Source organism: Procambarus clarkii, chromosome 52, assembly GCF_040958095.1.
Source record: "Procambarus clarkii isolate CNS0578487 chromosome 52, FALCON_Pclarkii_2.0, whole genome shotgun sequence".
NCBI classification, from domain to species: domain Eukaryota; kingdom Metazoa; phylum Arthropoda; class Malacostraca; order Decapoda; family Cambaridae; genus Procambarus; species Procambarus clarkii.
In genome coordinates this window covers 32,265,851-32,280,871 of record NC_091201.1, presented here as the reverse complement: position 1 = coordinate 32,280,871, position 15,021 = coordinate 32,265,851, and the positions used below count along the sequence as shown (strand labels likewise).

Sequence of the window (15,021 nt, the reverse complement as noted above, 5' to 3'; positions counted from 1 at the left end):
GACACAATTGGACCCCAGCTGACACCGCTCGAGCCCCAGTTGACAACTCTGACACCATCAGCTGACTTCAAGTGTCAACACAGCCTGGCGCCAGCACAATGTTTAGTTTGTCAAATATGAAAGATACATACTACTAATGATTATTTTGGTATCTAAAATTAATTTAATTTTAAACTAAGTTATTGAGATATATGTATATATATTACTGTATAAATACCTTTCTTAATTTATTTAACCTTGCTCTCTTTTTTCGTTCTATATCTTGTTATAAGCAAAAAAAAGCAGGATAAGAGTCCAGAAAAAGACGGATTACAACAACAAGTAGACAAGGGAAGGAATATATGAGTTAGGAGAGAGAATAGTGGGAGGTATTGAAGATGTTATGAGAGGTGTTTACCAGTGGTGGGAGGGTAGGGGGTATGGGGGGGGGAGGTCAGTATGGCGAGGGGCTGCCAGCGTCGCCATGGACGGCTCCACCTCCTGCATCCTTCACCGCCTCCCTGACGAGCTCCTCCTCAGGATACTCTCCTGTGACTGTATTACAGTCCACGACCTGGCCACCGCTGCGGCTTCCTGCTCCAGACTCAGGAATATCGTGGAGACGCAGAGGCTGTGGCGTGTGAAGGTTAAGTCCCAGTACGTGTCCTCCTGGACTACAGTACTGTAGTCGGGCTCATAATGTATAATAATACAGTAGCTTCTTGATGCCATTCAATTTTGGGCCAGCTGGTACAACAACTCATGAATTCTTTCTCAAATAAAATATTTTATTTTTATTTTTGGCTTATCCATTTTAGTAATTTTACTATATTGTATTTTTTGTCTATGGTACTTTCTTTTTTATATAATGGCATTAATTACCACTAGGTGGGTCTGACCAAGCTGTATGATAACCTGATTGGTCAATCTTGCAATTCAAAATTTTTATTGGTGAAAAAGAGTACCTAAGTGAATGTTGTTGTAAGAGTTGTAATTAACTCCATGTAACCTACCTTACCCCTAAATGTCAACCCATGTCTTACTACAGTATTTTTAAACAATGCTGTTTGTTGACCAACTTGTATATTGGCTATTTTCTACCATGTTTCCCCCTTTTTTTTTATCTTTTATTTTTTTATTTTTCAATGCAATTTATACTTTAAGATCAATTACTATTAAGTTTTAGTCTAATTGTTTTTTTCCCACCTCACTTTGCCCGAAATGCTATGCATATTAGTGGCTTTAGGTATTGTATGTACTAGCTCTATCTAAAAATCCAACATTATGTTTGTAACTAATCCTCTATGTATGTACTTTTACCTAAATAAACATTTGATTTGAGTTTGAGGCTAAGCCCATCTGTACTAGTTCCTGGAAGGCCATTTCTTGTAAAGGTATCTCACAAGATATAAATCACCCGTTACGGTCACTTGGAGGCCACAGGCGGCAGCTATTCTATTATCCTTTCATTTGTTGTGTTGGCGGAAAATTACTCTTTTGTCATTACAAAAGGGTAATTATAGACAGAAGTTATCTTCCCTTCTTGAAATGATTTCGGGGCTTAGCGTCCCCGCAGCCCGGTCCTCGATCAGGCCTCCTTTTTGTTACACACCCCCAGGAAGCAGCCCATAGCAGCTGTCTAACTTCCAGGTACCTATTTACTGCTAGGTAACAGGGGCATCAGGGTGAAAGAAACCCTGCTAATTTGTTTCCACCTCCACTGTGGATCCCGGACCCTCAGGACTACGAATCCGCAGTGCTGTCCTCTCGGCTGTCAGGCCTCCTTCGCGTACCACCCGTGTTAAACAGTATCTTTATCTACCGTCAATTCCTCTGAGCATTTTGTAGGTAATGATCATGTCTCCTCTTACTCTTGTTTTCCAGTGTTGTGAGGTGCATTTCACGCAGCCTGTCCTCGTAACTCGTGCCTCTTAGTTCTAGGACTAGCCTAGTGGCATACCTCCATACCGCTGTGTCAATTTTGTGATGTTGCTGGTTTCAGGAATTCCTTTTGTCAATTTGGTCAATTACTGTTAGTATTTTGTAAGTGGTGATCATATCACCTCTTTTTCTTATGTCTTCTAGTTTTGGCATGTTTAACACCTCCAGTCTCTCCTTGTAAAGCTTTATCTGGGCGATTCTTTTCAGTAAAACTTTGCAGTTCTTCCTATACTGCACACATTTTCTTAATTAATGAGGAAGGGACATCCTCCACTGCCTCCTCCTCCCCTGAAGATTTGTTGTACTGCCTAGCTAGTTCAACAACACGTGTACCATTTTCATGTTTACGAATGATCTCTTGTTTTTCCTCAATGTTTCCTTTTTCATTCTCACGTGTGTTTTCTTGCCTTGAACCTTACCACTGGCTTTCTTGGGGCCCATGGCGAGATATATAACAACAACTTTTATGTTCAAATAGTCAAAAATCCCCCCAAAAAATGTAAATCCGTGCAAAGAATTCAGGTGGGATAGTCACTAGGCGGGAGGCACTGGGAAACTGAGGCGCGATTGCCTTGCCACCGCACGCTAGATCGGTCATACGGGTATCAGCAAACTCGTATTCCGAGGTAAAGTTCGTAACCAGATTCCAATTTTCCGAAGAAAATCGGGCTCGTAATCCGAAAAGTTCTTAAAGAGGGGCATTCGTAAACTGAGGTACCACTGTATTATTATTATTATTATTATTGATGATAATACAGGTATTATTATTTATATTATGAGAAAATCCATAGGAGCCATGATGAGAGTTCGAACCTATGCAGTGGGTTTTCCCCCCAGGGCCTGACAGCTGAGTGGACAGCACTTGAGACGCGTAGTCCTAAGGTTCCGAGTTTGATCCCCGGTGGAGGCGGAAGCAAATGGGCAGAGTTTCTTTAACCCTGATGATCTTGTTCACCTAGCAGTAAATAGGTACCTGGGAATAACAGCTGCTACGTGCTGCTTCCTGTGGGTGTGTAACAAAAAGGAGTCCTGGTTGAGGACTTGGTAGCGGGAACGCTAATCCCAGAAATCATCTCAAGATAACCTCAACACATACACCCTAGTCAACTAAACCACGACCTGGTCATATACATGCATACATACATACATATGTATTCACCACTGGTGGTACGCGAACAAGGGGACACAGGTGGAAACCGAGTACCCAAATGAGCCACAGGGATGTTAGAAAGAACTTTTTTAGTGTCAGAGTAGTTAACAGGTGGAATGCATTAGGAAGCAATGTGGTGGAGGCTGACTCCATGCACAGTTTTAAATGTAGATATGATAGAGCCCAGTAGGCTCAGGAATCTGTACACCAGTTGATTGACAGTCAAGAGGCGGGACCAAAGAGCCAAAGCTCAACCCCCACAAGCACAAATAGGTGAGTACAAATAGTGAGTACATGCATACATACATACATACATACATACATACATACATACATACATACATACATACATACATACATGCATGCATGCATGCATGCATACATATTTTAAGAAGCACATCAACAAACTGGAAAAGGTGCTAAGACATGCTACTAAGTGGCTCCCAGAACTGAAGGGCAAGAGCTACGAGGAGAGGTTAGAGGCATTAAATATGCCAAAACTAGAAGACAGGAAAAAGAGGTGATATGATCACTATGTACAAAATAGTAACAGGAATTGATAAAATCAACAGGGAAGATTTCCTGAGACCTGGAACTTCAAGAACAAGAGCTCATAGATTTAAAATAATTAAACAAAGATGCCGAAGAAATATGAAAAAATTTGCTTTCGCAAACAGTGGTAGACATTTGGAATAAGTTAAGTGAGAAGGTGGTGGAGGCCAAAACCGTCTGTAGTTTCAAAGCGTTATAAGACAAAGACTGCTGGGTAGACGGGACACCACGAGCGTAGCTCTCATCCTGTAACTACATTTAGGTAATTACATGCATGCATGCACACATACCTACATACATGGTATGTATATAGGGGGCCTGGTAGCCTGAGGGATAGCACGCAGGACTCGTAATTCTGTGGCGTGGGTTCGATTCCCGCACCAGGCAGAAACAAATGGGCAAAGTTTCTTTCACCCTGAATGCCCCTGTTACCTAGCAGTAAATAGGTACCTGGGAGTTAGTCAGCTGTCATGGGCTGCTTCCTGGTGTGTGTGTGTGTGTGTGTGTGGTGTGAAAAAAAAGTAGTTAGTACAGTTGATTGACAGTTGAGAGGCGGGTCGAAAGAGCAAAGCTCAACCCCCCACAAACACAACTAGGTGAATACATGCTTCCTGTCCCCAACAAAAATGAATTATAATATTACTTAACATTTGAGTATTAATGAGAGAATTTCAGTAGTCATTATGAGCTGAATAGAGCTATTCTCCAGTCCCCTCCTAATAATAGTATGACCCGACAGAGATGTTAGAAAAATTCCCTGTTGCACCAGGGACCTTGTGATCTTGTCCTGGGGAATATACAAGAGTCTTGGCTGTGGGTAGATTGGGGAAGGTAGACCTGTACAAAACACGTTCAAAGGGGGAAAATTCCTATTGAATAAATCAAAGGATATTAATATTATTAACAGATGAGGTATAATTAAATTTATTATGTTATTTTAAATTATTATTGTAAATTTTATGGTCCCCTATACAATAATCATCATTCAAACTCATTATTACAGCTGGCCTAAAGTATGGGACGAACTCCCATGTAAACACGAAGTCGTCGACTGGCATGATGAAGTGAAACAATTGATGTGCTTTAGTAAACAAGTACGAAAATTAGTTTCTGGCCTGAGCCCTCGTCTGTACCAAGACTTGCACCTCACGGCAAACTTACATCTTACTACACCTGTCTACAATGAAGTGGATGCACTTGTTGCATCAACCAACTATGCTCCCTATTATGTTCTTAATGCATTAAGAATGATTGTAGAAGATGGAGAACAGTAAGTATTTTCTTGTTTAACCATTGCATATTTCAAACGTGTATTCCATCCATACATTTTCCATATACAGTATTCTAATATATATATGTATGTATGTATGTATGTAATGTATGTATGTAATGTATGTATGTATGTATGTAGGGAGCAGTGGCCTATGAATCCTATACATTAAAGTATATCATACTTGCCATTGACCAGGGAAGACACCCAGGAAGGTAGGCAAAATGAAACAGACCACTGTCTGGTTGAAAAATGCAACCTATGTCCTCAAAAGAGCAAAAGAACCCCCGCAGGAAGAAGTTCTGGCAGTCAGACGTCGCCTCAGCCATCAATTTCTTGTTTTGGGATTTTTGCCTTGTACGGCTGTTCCTGCACTCGTGGTGTGTGCTTGCCACGAGTTCCTGGGTACTGGAGCTGCATGCATTTAGGGACATTTCACCTCGGTTTGTGGTTATCAGATTAGTTAACAGATTTAGTTAACAGATGGAATGCATTTGGCAGTGAAGTGGTGCAGGCAGACTCCATGCACAGTTTCAAAGTAGATATGATAGAGCCAAGTAGGCTTAGGAATCTGTACACCAGTTGATTGACAGTTGAGAGGTAGGACCAAAGAGCCAAAGCTCAACCCCTGCATGCACAACTAGGCGAGTGCTCCAATTTACTCATCCCTTATCTGATATTCTTCGTGATCAGGCAGCTGCTGCATTGCAACAACAGTTCTCTATGGCAACGGGTCAGGTTGGTTGCATGTTTGGAAGCCCCGGAGCTGCCCTGCTTGGGTTTTAGGGACTTGGATTTGGGGGTGTTGGTAGCTTGGGCCTTGGTTCAGTCTGTGCCTCCATTTCCTTCCCAGATGGGCATTGTTTGCCTAACAACCCCACCCTCCCAGTTCCCCCCTGCCATTTTGTTCTCTTTTTTTTTTTCTCTGAGGACTGTCTTGGCTTTTATTGGCAGCTTCAACTAGTTGTCAGCCTATTTCTGACTTATTGATTTTCTGGGGAAGGGGGTGTGTTGTTCCCAGCCCTCTCGGAAGGGACGGACCAAGGCTATGTGGGGTTGAGGTAGGCCTGTAATTACCCAAGTGTAATTACCTAAGTGTAAGTGTAGTTACAGGATGAAAGCTACGCTCGTGGTGTCCCGTCTACCCAACACTCTTTGTCTTATAACACTTTGAAACTACAATTATATAATATAATAAGTATAACGATTAACCTGTGTGCCAGTTTCTGAGTCGGTGGTGTCCCCGGTGTCTTCTTCATCTGGTTGGCACGGTGTTTGCTCTGCATGGAGGTAAGGCTCGCGGGGTTCATGTCGGCCCTTTTCGTAGGTTGCCTCATTGATGGGGGGAGGCTGGCTCTTTTTGCCTGCACTTGGTTCCACGATTCGTTGGCCTTCTAGGCCGTTTCTTGTGGCCTTCAGTGGCATTGGGCAGACCTTCCTATTTTTGGGGGATCGGGTCTGGGGGGGGGGGATCAGGCCTCTTCCCCGTCCATTTGCTCAGGTCCTCTCTGAGTGGGTTCGCATGAGCGTGGTCGAAACAACTTAATCTCTCAGGTGGGTTTCCCACCCGTCTCCGGTTCCAAAACGGGACTGTGTGGATCTCCGGTACATTCTGGACTCATCTCTTTTGAACCAGTTGATTCCTTGCCTCTCCTTTCGGATGACTGCGTTGTCCCAGGTCCGATGACTTCCCTGGTGAAAAAATCCCTATCCATCCAGGGTTCAGGGATTGGTTAGGTTTTGTGGTGGGGCAACAGGCTTTCTGCTTCCATGTCTCCCTTTTGGACTGAATCGGGCACCTCACATTTTTATGCATTTGACTCTGGTCGTGGTGACCCGTCTTCGTGTGCTAGGTCTTTGGGTTTTGGCCTATCTCGACGACTGGTGCTGGTTGTCGTCGGTCTGGTTGTCTGCAGCCAGGGATTCTTTCCCAGCTCTCCGGGTCTGGGTTCCTGGCAAACTGGCGGAAGTCCCAGTTGGTTGGCCTTGTGTAGGATTCTAGGACTAGGTGCTTCAACTTAGTGCTCCACAATACATGTCAGGTATTTCTGATGCATGTGTGTGTATATCCCCATATGAATGGTGACAAATGGCTTCTTTGAAGTTGTCCCACCTGCGGTCTTCTCAGTGACAATATGAAAATTCTTCTCGGGCTTTCCCCCATTTTTTTTCTCATTGTTGGGTTTTGTCGATGCCGGATGGTGGTTGTCTTGTCCTTTCTCTCTTGGCTTTTCCTGGATCAGCATCTCATGCCGAATATTGACGCTTCTTATCGTGCTAGCATTGGCGGAGCCACTGCAACTTGTGTTTAGGGTGGATATCACTTCTGCTCCATTGTGCAAGCTTATTCGTGCATTTTTTCATCTCTGATCTGCCTTCTAGGTCTTTGGACTAGATTCTTTCCTTTCCTTTTTCACCTCGGTTTGTGGTGGCCCCTTTGGTTTGACATGATTTTTGTTGGCCCTGGGAATTGGGCTGAGGAGCTTCATGCTCTTCTGTGGCACCAGGGGTTTTGTTCCTTTGGTCCTGGTAGTTGTTTTGTTTGTTTGCAGCCATCACCTTCTTTTCTGGCAACGAATGAGATGACGGGCTTCCGAAGGTGTAAGGTTGGTTGTGGATGCTTGGTTAGGCCGTGATGCCTCACGTGCGGTGTCCTGTGGCCACTTTACGCTGTTACCAGCGTGCCACCAGTTCTGTGTCGGTGGACGTTCTGTAGGTTGATCCGGTTTCCCTGGTTCCCTGTTCCAGGGCTCGTGTGTCTGAGGTTGTCCGCAGTGTCATTATGTTTAACTGGCTTGTGGTTTATCCTCGTGCCCATAATGTTAGGAAGTGTGCTGCTCTTTCGACTGTCTTTGATTGGTTTTCAGGCTCGGGTTATGGAGTTTGGTCACGGTCCAACCCGTTCTCGCAAATTTAATAAGTCAATATTGACTTATTAAATATGTGCATAGGTGACATACTTAACATAATAGTTTCGCTTGAAAAGCTTTATAGAAAACACTGACCTTACCTAACCTACTTAGTTTGTTAAGATAAGCATCTTATTGCTTCGTAATTACAATTATTACCTAACCTATACCTATAATAGGTTAAGTAACAATTGTAATTACGAAGCTATAAGATGCTTATTTTAACATACTAAGTAGGTTAGGTAAGGTCGGTGTTTTCTATGAAGCTTTTCAAGGGAAACTATTATGTTTAGTATGTCACCTATGCACGCAACTAATAAGTCAATATTGACTTATTAAATTTGCGAGAACGGGTTGCACGGTCCTGGCAACCAGGCCCTCTGCAGCTTCTGTAGCGGACGGCTGCCTTTGTCGAATTGTGATTGGCGGAGTTGCCACCTCCAGGGTTCTTCCCTGTTTTCCTTCTATGTGGGTAGTTAGCCTCAGGGAGCCAACAGGGCGTTCCACAGAAAAACAGCATTGAATGTAATGAAACACCAGTTTCTGAGTGATCCCTGGAGGCTCCTTGATACTTTCCTTCCTTCCCTTCGTTTGGCAGTTTTCATCGTTCAAGAACTGAAGTGCACCTCTCTGAGGGGAACAGGTTCTGGCTCGTGGTCCCCGGTAGGCATAAGAACCCCTGTGACTGACGACCCCAAACTAATATAGCACATATCAGTTCAGATAGCTTCAGGGAGCCTCCCGGGCTCACCTAGAAAATGGCATTTCATTACATTCAAAGCTGCTTTATTTTTTAAGGCTTCAAATGTCGACTTGTATGCTGGCATATACAGTACTTCTCTCTATGATATGAGCATTGGTATTAGTTTACTATTCAGGACCACCCTCATATCTCTTTCCTTGCCAGAGATATTTTAACCCCTTAACTCCACAGCCTCCAAACATGATACCCACCCCCCAGTGCACAGGAAATAAACTATCTGGAAAAAATTCTTTTCTGTTTTTAAAGTGTCAAAAACCCTTCCCTAAGGAAGGGTATAGTAACAGAAGGTCATAATTGTAAGTACTTTAGCTGCTATGGGGTCCGTAAATTTGTGCGTGATGTCATCATTCCCTGGTCGCCCGTGGCATACGCCCCGAGGGCCGGTAGGGCGCTCGGGGCAGGATGCACGAGTTGCTGCGAATATATTTTTGTTCATTTTCTGCGCACAGTTCCAAATACATTTTATATGCTTTTACCTGCCAATCCTATGTATAATGAACACGAACACTATATTATGGCAGTAGAACATCCGTACTGTCCGAAGACACTGTGTTACGTGCATGACACAAGTGTACACATATCTGGCACATATTTCCATTGTATTATGCTAATTTATGTATACATACAGTATATTTACACACTATCACACACTATATACATTCACCATGTACACATTCAGAACTATGCGAGTGTCAGCTACCACACCCTCACTCCTCCAACATCTTACTCGCCAACATTGCTCCTCCCACCATACTGTTATTGTTTGTATTACACTATTTACACATGTTATGTATACCTATCTACATGTTTTATTCACCAGAAATATGCAAGTAAGCCGGTATTGTGTCCAAACTTTACAGTGGCCACCATACACTGCATGAAAAATCACACAGCAGCCAGCAGACGACGCTACTATTACGTCACCTCCCTCACCAAAATAGCTCCTCCCAACATACTCCTGTTGCTGTTACTACACTATATACACACATTGTATATATCCATGTACAAATGTGTTCACCATAGAGAACCACTAAGCTAGTATGATGAGCAAAACAAGAATGGCTGCCACACAGTGAGGCTACTTCAATCTCTCCCTCGCTCCCTCACCACAATTACTCCTCCCACAATACTACGCACAGTGTTTATTATCACCACAATCCTGCTGTTATCACAATACTGGTCACTAAATCCTGTAAATACATAATTGACCACAAGTTTATTTTGTAAAGGAACCTAAGAAGTCATTTGAAGATTCCTAGATGGACAAAATAATGCCGTAGTGCTGTGGCTAGCACTGTGAACATCGTGAACAGCATTGAATCACTAATATTTGAACATTGTACACAGTCATTATCACACTCGGGCTCTTCTATAATACTATCATGACTAAATAATACAAGTTATTTTGACATTATTAGGCCATGCTGTGGTCATAAGCTGAACAGCAGTGCTGTGAGCTCATGCTGCGTGTGCCGGCCTTGGTTGCTCACTCACTACTGAGGCTCTCACACCCGGGAATATGGACCATGATTTTTTTTAAAGATGGTGTCTGTTTACAAGAGCCCTGAGGAAGCTGATGTGAACCCCATGTAGCCACGGGCGTTTTGAATGGAATGTGAAAAATACAAATACCCGGAGGTACACCCCAGACGTGGGCCTGCAAGTGCATTGCGCAGTTAAAGGGTTAAGGTCTTTTCACATGCAGTACTTTGTAGGTCGAATATGGCTTAGTTTTACTTATTCTGCTGTCCATTATGTGGTATTTATCCCATTGGATTCCATTTGCTATGCCAGGGAAGTGTTTTTATCCCATCATAAGCATCATGTGCTTATTTTGTCATTTTGAAGGGTACTTACCTGAATTTACCTGAGGGCGACTAACACTAGTGGCCTCGATGAGGACAGAAAGCTGATGGGTTGTCAGAGGTTCCCCCATTTGCCCTGATGTTTTTTTCAATCTGGATTTTAAAATTCAGCAATGTTTTGGCCTTTGTCTACAGTGGACAGGCAGTTCTATGGGTTTATAATGCTCTGGGTAAAAAGGCATCTCCTGTATTCTGTCCTACATTGTGGCTTGTTGAGCTTGAAACCATTGCTCCTTGTTTGTTTTATATCTGACATTTTGAAGTTGTTTGGATCAATATTCTCCAAACTGTTCAGTATTTTAAAATTTTGAAGAGATATGCCCTGTCATGTCTAGTTTGCAGTGTTGTTAGCTCTGTGGCCCTTAACTGTTCATGGTAAGGAAAGTCAACTTGGTTCTAGAATGATTTTTGTTGCCTGGTGTTGAATGTTCTCTTAAGCAGCTGTCTTTCTGAAGATGAGGTCTCCATGTTTGAATACAGTAATCCAAGTGGGGTGCACCAGAGATATATATATACGCAGTTGAATAACTACCTTTTTTCCTTAAAGTCAAAGGTTCCCTTCAGTATTCCTAGGGTTTGGTTAGTTTTTTTCTGCTGCTCCCACTTATGCAACTTTCGGTGAAGGCTGGATTTTGATTCTAAGGTCCTTCAGTCTGCTGCAAGGTAATGTTAATTTGGTAGTTATGCTATCTTTGGTATGAGATATGTGTTTTCTATTTCCAGTAGTTTAACATCATCTACAAATAATCTACAAGAAGCTTTACTCTTATCTAGACAAACACAATATACTTAGCTCTTGCCAATATGGCTTCAGACCTCAAAAAATCACTAACGATGCACTTATTAGTATGATTAACTTGATACATGCAGCTCTTGATAAAAATGAGTTTCCTGTTGGATTATTTGTTGACCTACGTAAGGCTTTTGACACTGTCAACCACCAAAACCTTAAATTACATCATTATGAAGTCAGAGGTCACTCCCTCCAATATTTTCAGTCTTACCTTACTGACAGGCTCCAGTATGTTTCTGTGAATAATTCCATTTCTCCCACCCTACTCATCAACATTGGTGTTCCTCAGGGCAGCATACTTGGCCCTCTCCTCTTTCTCATATACATTAATGACCTTCCACATGCCTCTCAACACCTCAAACTAAGTCTATTTACTGATGACACAACTTTCATTTTCTCCAGTCCTGACCCTCTTGCAAGAGGGTCAGGACTGGAGAAAATGAAAGTTGTGTCATAGTGAATACTGAACTAAATAAAGTCCATCTTTGGCTAACTGCTAACAAACTCACCCTTAACATTGACAAAACTTCCTATATTTTGTTGGGTAATAAATCCTCAAAGCAAATTAATCTAAGAATAAACAATATCCAAATTAGTAATAGAGTAGATGGCAAATTCCTTCGTGTTCTCATCGATAACAAGCTGAATTTCCAGGGACACATTCTAAATATATCAAAATATATCTATCCTTAAATAAATATATCCTTACCTCAATTATGGTGTTTGTGCTTGAGGTTCTACTATACAAAATCATTTACGTCCTCTAATTACTCAACACAAAGCTGTTATTAGAACAATATCTAACTCTGGCCCCAGACAGCACTCGGTATCCTTACTCAAATCTTTGAATATGTTAGATTTTAAGTCACTACACATCCTCTCATGTGTACTCTATATATTTAAATCTCTGAACTGCAATATCAATCCTGACCTTAAAAGTTTCCTAGAAGGTTGTAACAAAACCCATGTTACCACCACACCAAAAACAAATACCAACTTTGATATTCCAAGAGTGTGACTTAAACTAGAAATGATCTACAACTCTAGGGACCCAGAATGTGGAATGACCTCCCTAATCATGTCAAAGGCTGTACCTCTCAACCAGTTTTTAAGAGTAGAACTAAGTACTACCTAATTAACTCCCTGTAACCTACCTTACCCCCTAAATGTCAACCCATGTCTTGCTATTCTTAACAATGCTGTTTGTTGACCAACTTGTACAATTGTTGATTTTTACCATGTTTCCCCCCCTCCCCCCTCCCCCGACACAATTTATACTTTACTTCCAATTACTATTAAGTTTTAGTCCAAGTGTTTTTCCTCCACACCTTGCCCGAAACGCTATGCGTATTAGTGGCTTTTAGGTATTGTATGTGCTAGCTCTATAAATCCAACAGTATGTTTGTAACTCTGCATCTATGTATGTACTTTTCCTAAATAAAATATTATTATTATTATTAATGTTCACCTGCCTCCATATTCCTTCATGTAGATCATATATACAGAAAATAAGCATTACTGGTGCTAGTACCTAGCCTTGTGAGACTCCACTACTGATATTCCTCCAGTTTGTTTCAAAGTCTCTACCACTTCTCTCATCTTTCTATTTGGAAATTATTCATCCATGCTAATCTGCTGGTTTTCAGCTTCCAGAACATTCTTCTATGCGAGACTTTGTGGTGCCTTTCTTTGGTCCAGATGATACCATATGTCTTAACTGTATCAGTCCTGTAAGATTTCTGTGACCCTGCTATATAAACTGAGTAAATTTGTTGCATGTGACCTTCCAGTTTGAAAACAAATCTGCATGTCTATTATGATGTCACTTTTGAGGTATTCTACCATTTATCTCTACTTGTACAATATCATAATTACCTTAAACAATGTAGTACTGTACAGATCTTAGTAAGATCAATAAATATGAATAGCTTTCACCATTTCAAGTTAACTAAAAACTCCTGTATTGAGAAAGACACCCGTGGGAACCATCAAGGTCCGATCCACAAGAACAGCAGCAGCAGCAGCAGGCTATTCAGCCAAGACCTAATTGGCAGCGGGTGTTGCCAGTGTTGACCTCATCCCGTCATGCTATAAGGGGGGTTGCATGCGATAATATTGGAATTGTGGATTTTTTTTCATTAATATGGATGTCTTCTTTATCCATTACTAAAATAAATTGTAGACATTATAATCAGTATTGGCCAGTGTGAGTTGCAAAACTATGAAAATATGTTAGCCCACTTGCATCCTGGCAAGTGCCCATTGCCACCACCCACCACCTTTGAAGTGAACCAGGCAATGGAAGCTGGTGGGTTTGCTGGACACTAATATTTATTACAATAAGTTTGTGTGGCTGTACTGTACTTTGTTGTAATTTTTCTTTAAATTTTGAAGTTAAATGGGTTGTTTACATAGGCAATGCCCTACTTTCTGAATGACGTTATTGTTTCTGTTAACGTCTGTGTAACCACAGGTTTTTGTGGTGCCATTCCTCATTCTGGATGTCTGTGTGTCCAAGTCAACTTTAGAATGATGTTTAGAGTTACATTTCTTTGATTGATTGATACATTTCTTTGCCTTAATTTATAACAAGTGTGGTTACTAAAAGCTAAATTAAAAAATAATATTAATAATAAGCAGTATCTTAAATAATTTTGTTGCTAATCTATTTCATACTTAAAAATTTTGATGATGCCATTGGAAAGACCAGACACAGTTCTATAGTTGATAGTTGTGCTAGAGGAAATATCTAATTAATGTCTCCTAATAATAATAAAAATTGTGAATCTGGTGTTTTGATTTTTGTATAAAAAACTTTAATAAAGAAAAAAATTCAAAAAAGCTCGGATACAAATGTGAAACCAGCCGAGTTGTGTATTATTTGAAAATGTTAACAAAATTGGACGAAAACTAACAAACTGAAACAGAAAATGTAAAAGTTGGAGGTTTTGATATTGGAATTTTCCAGATAAAAATGTATCAAGACTAATCCTCAACAATGTCCATTTTAATTATACAAATTTGTAAATTGTTACGGCCTCACTTAGCCAGTTAAGGGTTCTTTTCATTTCAAACTTTTATCAAATTTTCTATGGGGCCCTTAGTGCCTCTTCTTATTAGATTCAACCCAAAGTCATAAGAAAGTTATTCAGAACTGGAGGTAATAGTCAATCCAACAAGAATGAAGGGGTGGGGTAAACAACACTGAAACCATACCGTCACTACGTGTACTTCTTAAATATAAACTTTTGCGTCATTCAAAAACAAAACTAAAAAGTACCTAATTTCATCTTCATAGTTTTCTACCTTGTTGCTTTAAAATTGCACTGTATCTAGTGCTACCTAATCTCCTAATCTTTATGTACCCAATCCAAACAACTTAACCATTGTGATCATTGCTGTCTTATGTGCTATCAATTTGCTGTATGGTGCCTATTAATCTTTGTTTAAATTACCAATCAAGCTGTCAATGCAATCAATCAGAGCTTTAATATACTAATGTGCTTTAATATACCTACTAATCTCTCTCATATCATTTTTTTTCTTGCAATGCATCTGTTATCATTTTATTAATTCTGCTAGAATTTACCTACTTAAAATTATTTGTTAGATTAAGGACCTGCCCGAAATGCTGCGCGTACTAGTGGCTTTACAAGATTGTAAATACTATGCTATGTATTCTCACAAACCCAATGTACCTTCTTGTAAATAAATAAATAAATTAATAAATAAATAAATAAATATGTTGTTCAACACTAAAGGTACCCCTCCCTGAGTCTGTCATCTATAATGCTCATGC

The 15,021-nt window shown here is 40.8% G+C and overlaps 1 protein-coding gene across 1 annotated transcript; it reads left to right on the top strand.

Annotated features, from left to right (window-relative positions):
- Positions 1-427: 427 nt before the first annotated feature.
- On the top strand, positions 428-13,447 carry LOC138352262 (uncharacterized). The gene is made up of 3 exons (XM_069304636.1): positions 428-636; positions 4,626-4,892; positions 13,195-13,447. The coding sequence occupies exons 1-3, from the start codon at positions 464-466 to the stop codon at positions 13,430-13,432; spliced, it is 678 nt and encodes a 225-aa protein (XP_069160737.1). The 5' UTR covers positions 428-463; the 3' UTR covers positions 13,433-13,447.
- The last annotated feature ends 1,574 nt before the right edge of the window (positions 13,448-15,021 follow it).